The sequence below is a fragment of the Centruroides vittatus genome, unplaced genomic scaffold (assembly GCF_030686945.1).
Source record: "Centruroides vittatus isolate TY-2023 unplaced genomic scaffold, ASM3068694v2 contig_1824, whole genome shotgun sequence".
NCBI lineage: Eukaryota > Metazoa > Arthropoda > Arachnida > Scorpiones > Buthidae > Centruroides > Centruroides vittatus.
The window spans coordinates 627,593-642,715 of NW_027121123.1; the positions used below are offsets into that span (position 1 = coordinate 627,593).

General features: G+C 24.2%; 1 protein-coding gene across 2 annotated transcripts in view; it reads right to left on the bottom strand.

The window, feature by feature from the left end:
• LOC136969845 (lachesin-like) overlaps positions 1-12,767 on the bottom strand; it is a 119,031-nt gene extending 106,264 nt beyond the window's left edge. For both annotated transcript variants that reach the window (XM_067264132.1, XM_067264131.1), the window contains exon 1: positions 12,562-12,767. In XM_067264132.1, the coding sequence (XP_067120233.1) occupies positions 12,562-12,637 (76 nt within the window). In that variant the 5' untranslated portion in view covers positions 12,638-12,767. The remainder of the gene's footprint in view (positions 1-12,561) is intronic.
• Positions 12,768-15,123: the final 2,356 nt, after the last annotated feature.

Genomic DNA, 15,123 nt, shown 5'->3' on the forward strand with positions numbered 1-15,123 from the left:
CTTCAAAAATATGAGATAGATGGAAAAATTATACTCATGGAGATGTTCCTGACGATAATGAAGGGTCTTATATATATATATATATATATGCAAACAGAAATGCTTACAATTCAGGAAATCTGACTCAGTTTGTAATAAAATTAAGTTATATCAAATTTCTTATTAAGAGACTTTCAAACAATGATAATAAAGTTATCTTGTGGTTATGTTTTACTGTAATTTATAGAGTATCTACTCGAAAAATTCGAATATAAATTCGAAAAGTATATTAAAGAAAGTTTATTGTATAGGTATGTAAATAAAATAATTCGATAATATTAAAGCCAATAATGAAATATTGATCCTTATTTGTTAAAAATAGCTCATACTGGAGCAATGACTCATGCAAGTAAATTTTTAAATTGTTCATTCTGTGTAATGTATATATGGAGTAGTCTGATAGACTGAATCATTGATATGAGCCTAAGTAGTTTTTCTTTGATCCAAACTAATATAATTATCCTTAAATAAATAAATATTTTTGATATTTAATACTAAACAAGCTTGAATTTTACTTTGTATTATTTTTATAAGTATATTAAACAAAAGGGAAGGATGTATGTATGCCTGTGTATTTTTTTAAATATTAAATCAATGTTTAAAGTGTTGTTTGGAAGGGATGAGTAAGGAAAAAATCGTGTAATAAGTGAAACTCTTATTAAAGTAAGACATGTCAGGTTTGTGTTGCTTTATTTTTCTCCTAATCAAGAAGATTTCTACTAAATCTGTTGCGCCATAGTTGGCATTCCTTATTAATAATGGATTACAATAGTCGAAATAGGATTTTAGTAAGAAGTTTTAGATGAATTTTTCGTGTAGATTGTGAAGTGCCATAATACATCAAAAAATATCGAAAGTATCTGTTATATATTCGCTAAAAAATGTCAATATTCTTTTATTTTTGTAATGTAAACATTCTTAACACGTCAATTATTTCTAAGTTAAACATTGTAAAATGAACCACAAATAAAATGTTAGCTAACATTGAAAACTATATTTATATTTTTAGATACATTTTTATTTTCTTATTTGAAAAAAGAATGGAAGAAAAAAAAATATCTATCTTTCGAGTAGAATAAATGAAGAATTTTAGTTTACGAATGGGGGAAAATGTTTATTTTATGTAAAAGTATTCAAAAAATTTATGAAAAATTGAATCGAATTATTTATTAAGTATATCATGATGTAAAAAAACGAGAAAAAAATTTATGTATTTCTTTTATTTTATATGTAGATAATGCATGACGTGTATTAGGTAAAGCATTCAAGATTTATGTGAATCTTGTATGTTTTATACGTGCTTGAATCAAATGTATGTTACAAGCTATTAGCAAAATGAAGAAATATATACTCTATACACAGATTAAGAATATTTTTGATTAAGTAAAAATCCACAAAAGTGATATTAAATGAATAAAAGCGAATGTACAAAAAGATATTTCATAACGAAAATTGTTTTTTTATCTTTACTTTTTTATTATATACAAATATAAATTAATTTTATTCAAAGAAGAAAAAATGAAATATTCAAAAAATTTTACCTTTGAAAAATAATTTGAACAAATGATTATATGCTGTTACTAGAAAATATGATTTACATCATTTCCAGTTGATTTATGGTAAAATTTCATACAAGTGAAAGATGCGTTAATCAGCTTTTTTATTTACATAAAAATTTGCGAGTTTTAAATAAGATTTTATTGCTTTTTTCTGCTCGAGAAGATCTAGTTTAACTATCTGCAACATAGCAAGAGAATGCTGCGAAAGGTAGATTATTTGGTTCAGTGAAAGCAATATATTATACTAGGACATCCCGGGTGAAAACAAATGATATTTTATCTGATCAATGTCACATTACTTTCGATATTATTCAAAAATATTACTGTGTTCTTTTCAGAATATTCGAATACGAAGAGAAAGTTCTGAAAGGATTCAAATATCTCGTATAATAGATGTACAAAATGGAAGCTTCGTCTAACTATATAGATCCATCTACTAATTAAGATGCTGAATATGACAGGAAACAAGGTGTAAAGATTTGCAAACAAATTTTCTAAAATAAAATTAAAATCATGATACATAAATTTGTATATCATTTCCTATATCGCTAATTGATAACTTGTTTGAATGTAAATGCAATATATAACCCGCAGCAATACGCAAACAGTTGCTATAATGTTAGTAAGTATTGTTTGATTAGTTGTTTGATCGAATGTAAAATTTTAGAATGATTTATTGATGCAACTACAGTAAGTAAAATGAAGATAAATATATCAAATAAGTTATCGCAGTAAATAGACTTTTCTACAACAAAATATGATAATTTTATATCCAATAATTTATTGAGGTAATTTTAAACTAAAATCGTAATTTTCATACGGCGTATCAATCATTATTATAAATTGAATAATAATCAAATATGAGAAATGGAATTTTTATTACTTAAGCTGCATACAGATGGCTAAGAAATAAACAGCCAGATATGCCTGAAGTTAAATTTGACATAGCACTTCTGAAACTACTCTGAGACCAAACAGTATCGAATCCCTACAGTACACTTGAGGAATAGTAAATCAATCTTTCGTAGCAATATTTTCTTGGATTTTTGCCCCGGAGTTAGCCAATCTGTATTCAATTATTAATGTTTGTTGGATGTAAATTTAGAAAATATTTTACATATCAAACTTGCTAAGAACTTATTGGAAAAATTGTGTAAACATTACAGTTACGTAGAATTTTAGTAATTGTATGAAACTCTACTATACCTTCTTTTGGGAATTTTAGCGATAACTTATTTATTAAATTTCATAACAACAATATAAAATCTTTATTAGTAGTAGTTTATTCTCGTATAAATTTTAATGTATTTAAACAATGCATCGAAATTTAAATATCTTTCTTTTTCTTAAAAATTTTTAAGAAAATTATATATTTTACATAATTTTTTTTTTTTTGAATATTTAGAAAATAAATATTAAAATTATAATATTCAAAATTATTTTGAAATGGAAAAAAGTAAAACAAATTATTAATTTTTCTTTCGTATCTTATTAAATTAATTAATAAATTTATCTGGATTTATTTATAATTATAAAATAATTTAAGATATTATTTAAAATTACCATTATAATTATTAAAAAATTTAATAAATATTTAATTTTTATTACGTAAACGATGAAACAATTATTATTTTTTAAATTTAATATTGTTTCTTCTAAACTTTAAAGATTCTTAAATTAAAATTAATGTTTAAATAATTAAGTTTTATTCTAATTTATATTAAATAATAAATATTTTCTAAATTCAACGAATCAATTTTTACTGTAAATTTGTGTTTTATATCACTGTTCTGTGATCTTTTAAAGCTGATGGTGGCTATAAAATGTCTGAAAATTTACTAAATAAAAAATAACTATTAATATTAAATTATTAATTTTAACTGATAAGAATTTATTTATTTATTTATTACAAAGATCTTTGGTAATGCATTTACAACATTAGAGAAACATCAAATAAACAATAATAATAGTAATTTTATTTTAATGAATTTAGCAGTTTGGTCTTTTAAATTAAAATATGATGCTGTGTTTCACACATTTTTATTGATTAAGGGATTGTTTCTTAAATTACTTTATTAATAAAGAACTTTAATATACGTTTTTTTTTAAGTTGATAAAACGGAAATTTACTTGCTCTTCAGTTGTCGTTAAGTAGATATTTAGCAAAATTAGCCCCGAAGACATTTAAATTCATAAAATATCTCCCCACAAATTTATAAATTACTTAACTTTTATTTCAATGTCTTCGATAAGAAAGTTATTTTCAATTAATCCAGTGTGTTTCTTTGAAATTTATTATAGATTTTTACTTATTTAACCCGTCTATCAGGAACTACTCTATTGGCTTAAATATATTATTATTTATTTTTTAAAAAAAACTAGACTTTCAATAATTAAATCTGATATTTACGATTATAAATCTTAATATTAAAGGCTTATAATTTCAATTTTTGAAATCATTAATTATTTGTTAAAATTTTAAAATTTTTGTGTTTAATGACACAAACGTTAATTATCATTTTAACATATTTTACAACATATTTTTAATATTTATATTTAACATTAGAACGAATTTTATTTCCTTTTCACGAAATAAAATATGCATTATTGCACTAGAATGATTTTTAAAAAAATAAGCAAAAGGAAAAAATCTTAAGTTTATGCTATGAATGGCATTTTTATGGAATGTAATTTTGTCTTAATATCTTTTCGGTAGAATAATCATAATATTAATTATGATAAATATTTCAGCACACAATTGACGATAGATCATTTATCATTAAGAAAATCTGCTCCATTTATTATTTCTTAACGACTTCCTTCTTAGAAATAAAATATTGAATTGGATGATGTTCTTCCTTTAACAACCTTTTAATCAGTGTAATTTATTAATTCCGGCTTGCTTAATGATTTTATAATTATTAAATATGTTTGGCATAGCAATTTAAAAATTTTTGAAAATATTTAATATTTTTTCTTTTTTTTTACTAAATTTTATCCATTTTTTATGGCTCGATATTCATTCTAGCAAAAGTTATGAAAGTTGTCGAGGGATTTTTGAAGTTACGCATTAGGATATTTACATGTTTATCCGAAATTTATTATTGTTATAGGCTATACATTAGCATATCTTTAATGCTAATTTATGTCTCGGTTAATTGCTTATTAAATAATGAATATAGCAGTTTAATGCTTAAACATAATCATCTAATTCAATTATATCAATAACCGTTTTAGTCCAATTGGAAACCGTCCATATTTAGTGTTTTATGGTAACATTCCAAAATCAACTAGAAATAATCATTTGTTAAGTATCCTAATGTTTCTTTGTATAATGATTTTAGTGTTGGAGTTTTGTACTTTCGAGTAAATAGAAGAGAACTTAACGACAGTGAGAATCTTCAGTAATGTTCCAATGTTTCTTCACGGCCTAATTACTTTGTAATGTTTCACATTCGTTAGTTCGTCTTTAACTTACCAAGGCGAAGATAATATTTATTTTAACTATATTTATAATAAAGATACACGTGTAGATAATTTGAAAACAGAAAAAAATTTTTAACTGTAAATATTTTAAATTTATTGTTAGTGTAGCGAATAAAAACCGATAACGATTGAAAATCAAGCAGTGTTATCTACACCAAAGTAGAAGATATTCAATTCTGCAAGACAGACTCCATCAGTTTAGATCTTAACTGAAGTGTTCTGAGCAAATGATTACCTGGAAAAGAACCTATCATATTTCCTCTATAGCTGTACAAAGACAAGACCCATTTGACTTTCTTTGATACACATCCTGATTGGCCGATTTATTTTCCAAGGGTAAGCTAACATTTGTAGAGTTGAACGAACAGACTAATATTAGCAAACGCATACTCCGGATAAAGAATAAAATAGAAAAATCAGGATAGAATATAGAACAATTTCTTCAAACAGAAATCTTATGCATACAAGTTGTTGCATTACTCAGCTCAACGTATCCGGTGTCTATGAAATCGTTTGAATTTTTGTAAAGTTACCAGTATCTTTCTTTCAAATCACCGCCATTCTTTTATTAGATTCTTCTTTTTTTCTTTATTTTTACCTTTATAAGTTTCCTAGACTCGAAATTTATTTTTATGGAAGTCATTTTAGAAACGAAATGCAGAATCTAGCTAAAGCTTCAAGCATCATTAATCCAGTAGATGAAGGTTTGTTTTTGTAGCAAGTAAAATATATATATAACATTTCATATTATAAAAACAAGCACGTATATAAGAATTGTAAGAATATTTTACTTTTATTAGAGAATTTTGTCTAGTTTATTTTAGAAACAATATAGTATTTTAAACAACTTATCGTATCCAACTAGGTAATTAATAAATCTTCTTAAATTATAATTTTATCGTAAGAATTTGATATTAAAATGCAAATATTTTAACATTTTAGCACCGTAAACAAAGAGATTATGCAAATATTTATATAGAATGTATAGAAATTTATATAGTAGCAACGTAAAATCTTATATAGTAACAGAATAAAGAAAGCCGCATTGCATACTTAACTCTTTTAATACTATAGAATACTATACAATAAAAATAATGTAAGAGTCTTTCTGCTGAAAATGTAGGTTTGCATTGCATAAAAGTATATAAAGAGCCAGCAGTAAACATATAAAAGATTCTATAACGAAAAATGGTAGAGATATACAGCAGGCATTGAATTGAATCACAAAGAATTTACAATGCACATATAAATATTATAAATAGAGTTATAGAAATTATACAATGAATATATAAAATATTTTACAATAGTCATATAAAGGATTTTATAGTTGTCTAAGGGTGTTTTGCTTTGAGCTATAAGAGCAGTGTACTTTATTATAACTATATAAAAAATTAAATGTAAAAATATAAACATTTTTACAGTTAAAATATAAATTTAAGGTGCATTTAAAACTTAAAATACAGGAGTAAATGATTGTAGAATTCTAAGTAGAAGTGTATTTTAGTACAAAAAAATACAATGTTAAAAATTAAATTTTTGCAATGTATGTATAAATGTCTATAAAGAGAATTGTAGAAGCTTATATATTTAATGTATAAAGTTTTATAAGTTTATTTATAGAAATTGTATAATATATATACTGCATCTGTAACTTCTGTTACAGTTATGTGAGTGTGCTGCTGTATGTATATAAATACATAAAGTACAGATATAATAGATCCACACACTTTATCAGTACATAATTTTCTATTATTTCACGATTATTGTAATCTCATAAATATAAAATATTCTAAAAAGTTATTGAATTTTTCAGTATTTTGCCTGAAATTTGAAAAATTGTAGACATAAATTACCACTGTCGTCCGTCTGTCTATCCTTCCTTAACTTTGAGAACGGTGTTAGATAGATGAAATTAACTATTTATGAACTTTCGGTCCATACTAAAAGTCACGTGAAGATTTCAATTCAAAAATTTTCCCCAAAAAGTTACATTTATGACCGGCATGACTTTGTTGTTATCAGGAAAAGTGTGATGTACAGGGACAAGACACTATAAATTTGAGATCGAGAGCATATATTTTACATTAAATAAATTAAAATTATGATTAAAAATTACATTGTGACGACATTGACAATAACTTTTGCTTGTTTCATATACTTCAGCAAGTGTCTTCAGCAAGTGATTTTAACAGTAACAAGTATTTCCGTTTTAATTTAGATCATCCTCAGGTTTTCTACCATTAAAATATAATACGGTTTATTATGTATGTATATATGTATATGTGTATGTATGTGTGTAAATTTGGCTGCACTGTAAAGTTATATTTATCACACATACAAAGTTACACTGTGAATAAACATAAAAAGTTCAAATAAAAATATAAATAAATACTTAACGACTTATAAAAATTATATGTTGTGTTATAAAAGAACGAAGAGGAGTTTAAAAAGAATATAAAATGATACTAAAGAATATAACAACTATTTAGAATATTTTATGTTCATGCGTAAAGGATTATAATGACTGTAAAATAGAAGAAAATTATGTATGAAAATTATAAAATTATATAATTACTATATAATGGATATATATATATATTTATATTTAATATTTTAAAAATAAATTTTAAGTTATAAGCAAATGAGTTTCAGATTGATGGATTCTTAATCGGTAAGTATTGCACATCTATTAAGATATTCAAATAACAATTGAATTATTTATTAGAAAATAAATATAAAATTTAAATTATATCAATGAAAACAATTGAAAGTTATTAAAATCAAATTATTTCCAGAAAGAATTATATCAATAACTATTAAACTGTCTACATATCGACGACCTACATACTATTTGTAATAGCGACAAAACTTTCCAGTTGAAGAATTATCAGTCTTTAATTCTATATTAGAAGAGAAAATTTTGTGTGTATATAAAGGTTTCGAACATGCTAGATTGCGTGACAAAAGCTTGCAATATAGTCTATTGAAGAGAGTAACCAGTAAAGGTTTAAGTGGATTAACTGTATGTCATGGTGACGAAACTTCTCGCTATCCCCAGTTATATATCATCTTTATATCAGAAAAGAGCTACCGATCTTCCAGAAGCTTTACGTTAAATTCCATTTCTCAGCACAGTAAAAAAAGCTATTTTCTTACTTATATATACGATATGCAGCAACCTCATATGGATCATTTATAGCCATCTCATTATTCGTTTCAGTTTTATCTTTGGCGAGTCCATTTGGATAAATTTTCTAAATCTATTCTAAAATTTTCTCTGCTCTTAACATTTAACTCATTTTGAAAGACTTAACAGACTGCTCTTGTAATTAAGCCATTTGTATCCAATTCAATATATATACTTCCTCTCAGCTGCCAAGCTCTTAGAATAATGAAAGAGCTTGCTTATATTTCATTACTGAACGTTTGTAATTACAAAGCAAATTTTAAATTATATTTATCATTTGTAAAATTAACTTAATTTACTATTTTATATTTAATATATTTATAAATGAATTAGCTAGTACGGAAATTTTTTTTCTTTTTTTATATTAAATGTAAGAATGGATATATTTCTACAGATTTTTCAGTAGAACCATTTTCTTTCATTATCAATATTGCGTGAGTATGGGCGTAAAACGGTCTTTCTGAACTAGTACATCCGGCAATAAAGTGGTACACGCAACTAAAATCTGTGTTATGAAAAATGAGATGGAATATACCTCAACATATTTTTATAGGACATTGTATGTCATCAGTATAATTAAAGGTTTCCAGACTTTTTTAACATCCGTGATTGAAATGTTTAAAGGTCATTCTAGTCAGGTAAGTTTAACATATTCAAATATTTAGCATTTTAACTATTACACATCATACAAAAGAAGTAAATGATATAAAACTAAAAATAAAACAGAAATCTTTTTTATATCCATCATAAATCCAGTCAAATATTTTCTTTTGTATTTTTCCTGTTGTAATAAAAATACTTCTGATAAAAATAGTGTTTTGTAAAAAAAAATACTACATTAAATGTTAACATAAGAAAATCTTATTACGAAAATATAACTTAATTGAATTCCTTTTCATCTAACTAACATTAACTGAACACAATCATTGAATACTTTCATTCAATTCTTCCCATCTTAATTATAATTAAATGCTGGCGAATGCTACAAGAACAGGGAAGAAACAGTAAAAATATAAATGTATAGAGTTTTTCTTAAATTTAAAAAAATAAACAAAAAAATTCTATTTTTCTTGCTTTCTCTATTCTTGTAGCATTAGCGCTCTTAGCATTAACATGGTTAAGAAACGTCGAAGAATTGGATGAAAATATTCAGTGATTGAGTTTAAGTAACGTTAGTTAAATAACTTAAATGAAAAGAAATTCAATTAAATTTAATTTTCTCTTTTATTTAGGCTATTTAACATTCTTGGATTTACCTTAACTATTTTTAATAGTAGTTAAAAACTACACGAATCGGTTAAAAATAACAACAAAAACAAAAAATCATTTGTAAAAAGACTTTTTCCAATTTCTAGAGTACAGAAAAATGTTATATATGCAGAATTTTTCTAGATTTTAATTATGTTATGTCTTTAAATGTTTATTATACAAAACAAACTTGGAATATTTAATTTAAGTTTCTTTCAATTTTTGTCAGATAATCGCATTTTATTTGCCAAGAGCATGTCTAACCTGTCATCTGATATCTGTCGATTTTCAGTGACATTGAAAAAACAAAAATAAAAAAAGAACTGGAGACAAGAACAATTTACCACTTAGTAAAATCGAGAAAATATTCTAAACATCTTTCCATGGGCAAATATAAAAGCATAAACCTTTCCCCCCTACAATAACTTATTTTATAAAGAAATTTTCTAAATCAAGATTAAATCTAAACAATTCTTTGATTTCTGTCCGAGGTGTAGTTTAAATATAACTCCTTTTATTTTTATAATATTAAAATATATATATATATAAAATAAAATAAGAAAATCATCCTGATTCTCAATCCTCTCTGTTTTTCTTTTTGTATGCATGGTTATCGAGTCTTTGGAAAATTGAATTATTTCAGTGAATCTGGCGAAAATAGTTTATTCTGATAAAAAAAATAATAAAAAATAGAGAAAAAGTTGTATTAAATGAAAATCTTGTTTATTGAATGGCAAGCGAGCGCAAAAATCTTTGTTTTATAAAATAAATAAAGAAAAGTCTAAAATTAGATAGAGTTTATTACAAAAGTAAATATATTAAAAATGAATTTTATTATTCGTAAAGTAAATATATTCTTCTTCTTCTTCTTAGTTTTACATTTAAATATAATTAACTAAAGAAAATATTAATTTTTAAATTAGGTAAATAATATGATTAACACGTTAATAAGATTTCTATCATTCTTACTTTGCATATATGTATATAATATTACTCTATCTATACATTAGCGGATTTTACATAATAATTATCTCATCGCACCTTTGACACAATCACTTATTCATTTGCATATATGATATTGTATATGTAAATGACACAGTTTATGATATCGGGGGAGGAAACTATAATGTAATGTTTGATATATTATATCATGTTATAAATGTCGTTATGAACATAATGAACATTATTCAAAACTCATTACGGAATGGAAAGCTTTCTTTAGAATTTTCGTATAAAAATATATGGTTTAATAGAATTTTTTTGATGAAAAAAGATGAGAGATGATAAGGATTTGCCCTTCGTTCTTTAGTAAAAGTGAATGACTTTTCGTTTATGTTCGAAGAACGGAAAAAAAAATAAAGAAAAGAAATCTTTCACTCTTTCAATACTGTAGAATGAATTGGCAGTTTTCATGTAAGATTTCCGCTGATTCTATTTTTCTGCTTCGAATTTATACGGTTTCTTTCAAAATGATTTACACATTTGAAAAGAATTCGTTTAGGTATGTGCTCAAACTTACGAAAAATTTATCTTCTTTTTAACTGTTAAAGAATTTATTTTTATAAGAAGTACTTTATTCATGTTGTAACACTTTGTTTAATCAACGAAATATCAAGAGGAATATTAAAAGAAAAACTACCAATAGCGTATAAAAACATACCAGAACAAAGAATTAAAAACGTTGAAAATATTATTAAACATATATATATATATATTAACAGGGATAATTTTAATAATTAAAATATATATAATAACGTAGTGTAGTAATAATTTGATTAACAAAGATAGAGGATAATTGAATACAAACTTATTCTAAGACAACAAACAACAGAGTAGTACAGAAAATCCGCTAAACCATATGCAAATCTCTGAAGATTAAATAAAAGAGAATAAAAGTAGTTAATTATTTTCAAAATTTGTCATGGAATATAATTAAGGAAATTCCTGTTTTTGTAAATTTTGTATAATATATATAAAACACGAAACTGTAGTAAAATGAATTCTAGAGGAAGCTATCATTTAACTATACGACTTGTCATTGATTAAGGAAGCATTCACAAGAATCGATCCTACACGAGTGTTTATTAGCCCGTCTGTGTTTATACCTGTCACCACTACAATGCCTGTAATAAGACTCCATATTAAGATACATATTAAAAGTCTAAACAAAACAATTTAGAATCTAAAGGCAATAATGTAGCATCTAAAATGAAATAAGAGGACGGAAGAAAGGGGGAGAGATGATTAGCTGTGCAGAGCTTCACATTGAATATGGATGGAAATAAGAGAGATGAATAATTATCATCTTATCTCGTAAATTGTTATTTATCTACTTCATGTATAAAGAAAGAATGTAATAAGACCACATAGGTAATTCTTTTCAATTAAACTACGAAATTGTTTATAAAGAGCTTCTTTGTCAGGCATGATAATAAGTTTCGTAAATGAAAATTTAAAATATTTATAATAATGACTTTATTTATCACTAGCAATATCCTTAGTGAAAAATATATAATGTTTATTTTTTCTTTTAAAGTTACTAAATATTCTTTTTTTATATATATTATTGTTAAATTTTTTATAATGAATAAACTATAAAGATTTAAAATATTCTAGTGTATTTTAGTTAAAGGCATTATTATGTATACGGTAATATTATATCAAAAATTCAGGAAACGTGCAATTTTCTGCCATTGATTATGTCAATTTTCAAAAATACTACTATTTTATTTACTATATATAGCTTTAATATAAGATAAAATTACAAATTTTCTCGATAAAAAATTATCTAGATTAATAAACATACGTACGTTATTAACTATACATGTTATCCTCTTCTAAATTTACAGAAACATACAACTACATATCACACAATTCACTAAAAATGTATCATATTCAGTTAATAAAAATTTAAATAAACCCAACAGTATCATCGTCCATTTTAAAAAATATCGAACTTAAAACAGAAAGAGGGGAGTGGAATTCGTTTTAACATTAAATTTTAATTAATTTTTAATATAAGAAATTTAATATATAACTTACCAGGTGTATGTCCCGAAGAAGGCCAAATATATATAATAAAAAGGACGATCAGATTCTGGCATAAATGATTTTTCATGTCTTTCAAGACACCCAAGTAATGAAGTAATTAATGGTTCTCTCGTAATTTTATAGTTGACGTTATTTAACCAAAGGCAGAGTGCATGAGACTCTAGTCCTTCTCAGAGAAGATTTCATAGATCGTCTGGTCTCACCGATAGCAAAGCTTAAAGTGAACGACTTCACTTACCCGACTTACTATCGCGCATGCTTCAAACCGATAGAAAACTTTTAACACTAAATATGACTTTATTAAATAAAATTCTTTAATATAAAATATATTTCTCCTAATAAAAAAATATCGAGTTTAATTTCTTAACATATATATATATAACGATATTATTTATGAATAATCTTTAAAATTTTACGGTAATAAAATTCATATAATGAATGTGTTTTAGCATAGATGTATGCTTTAATATTATAAAAATAGGTGTATATTTTATATATTTTTATTAAAATGTATACGAATAATCAAACGTATATTTAATAGAAACGTGTATTATACTTAAAAGAATAGAAAATTCATTCGTTGTAGTGATACATAGTAAACATATGAAAAATAATCTATAATATATATATTTATATATATATATATTTATACATATCGAAATTTTTAAAGTAAATATTTTTCATATTTAGGTCGAGATACATCAGAAGAAAATTCTTGAAGTAAATCCTAGTAGTGGACAATTTATACAGTAGAGATATTTCTGTCCAGTACCTGCATTGAACAGACATTCTCAATGCTACTTTTTCACATACCTTCTCGACTGTTCAATATTTATTTCATAACACTTTCGATATTGATATTTTTACTAAAGAAAATTCTAAATTTTTATAATTATTTCTGTACTTTTAACATAAAAAATATACATATTTAAAAAGAAAGAAAATGCACATAACTATGCAAATAGAAATTATACAGCTGCGTTCGTTACATTAACAAGTAAGTCTGTTTAATTAACTGAGAGTTATATTGAAGGTTAGTGAAGCAATAGTTTTCAAAATTAAATTATCTCATTCTCTAAATATCACGATACTCAGTAATTGTCTATCTAGCAAATTTAAAATGATATTTTATTCGTTTATAATCAAGTAAAATTTATATTAAATTACTCAATATAATCGAATATTTTTTTTTTATTTTTAAAAATAAATTTAAATGTATTTAGAGAATGAGAGCAAGAAATTTTAACCATTATCATTTTATTTTATTATTATTTTTTTAAATAAATGTTATGAAAGACATAACAACATAAAACTCAAATTTAATACTTTAATAACTTTTCTTTTTAATCATATAAAGATTGTTATTATGGGGAGGAAGTAAATTTGGTGCGATAAGAGATAATAATGTGACTTAATGTATAATTGGTTCGTCGAAATATGATAATTGTTATCATATGTTTCCAAATAAAGATAATTGTCTTCGTTATCTTACAGCATATCAACAAATTAATGTAATGTAATCCAATAAATTACGCTTTATAATGATTAAAATATATAAAATAAATATTATACACATCACAATATTAAATGATAAAGATATTTACTAAATATTTATTCGTTTTTAGGAATTAAAAATAAAAGTAAATTAATCATGAAGTGTAAATTTGTATTTCTACTGAAAGTGTGTGCCTTATAAACACAGCAGTTGTTTTAATTTTTTAAAGAGAATTTATATAAATATATGGTTGAATTGTGAGAAAGTATCAAGTAAATTTGGCGAATTGGCTTCGGCATACAATCCACGAACTAGTTGCTCCATTTACTCCAGCTCTTAACGGATTCTTTACTAATCAATCATTGCTTCTATGTGATGAGATTGGTAGTGTGTCAAGAGTCAACATTCGAGCTGTAAGTGGGAAGACGCTTAAGGAAAAATAAGAAAACTGCATTATGGCCATTTGGACCATTCTATACAATTGCCTCTTGCTTTATGTATAGAAAAAAATATATATATACACGCTGTATATTTTATATTTTCTAAACACAAATTTGTTTTTACGCTCTAACGAACTAACTTCATATTATTTGCTATGCTATAGCGATATTCCCCAACATAAACGAAGTCAACGTTATTTTAATTTTCCGTTTTATTAATTTTGAATTATATAAATTACCGATATTTAATTGAAAAAATATTATTATTTTTTTAATCTTCTAGCTCGTTAGGGAGGAACAATAATATTTAAATTTGTTTATTATTATTATTGTTGTTGTTTCATAAGCAATAAAAATATTTTCTGAATGAATAAAACCTATTAAAATTTGATTGTTGTCGTTAAGGATTTTGAATGTGATATTAATTTTTTTTTTATTCTGTTTAAATATTGTTTTGAATTGAAAACGGTTAAATAGAAGCGTATTCACTTATTAGAAAATATAAATTTTAATAAGGATTTATAGGAAATATGATACAACATGCACTAATAAGATATGATCCAGAAGAAAGTAGAAAGTCAAACAAAGTAATTGTAGATATGTAATAAGAGCTTGTCA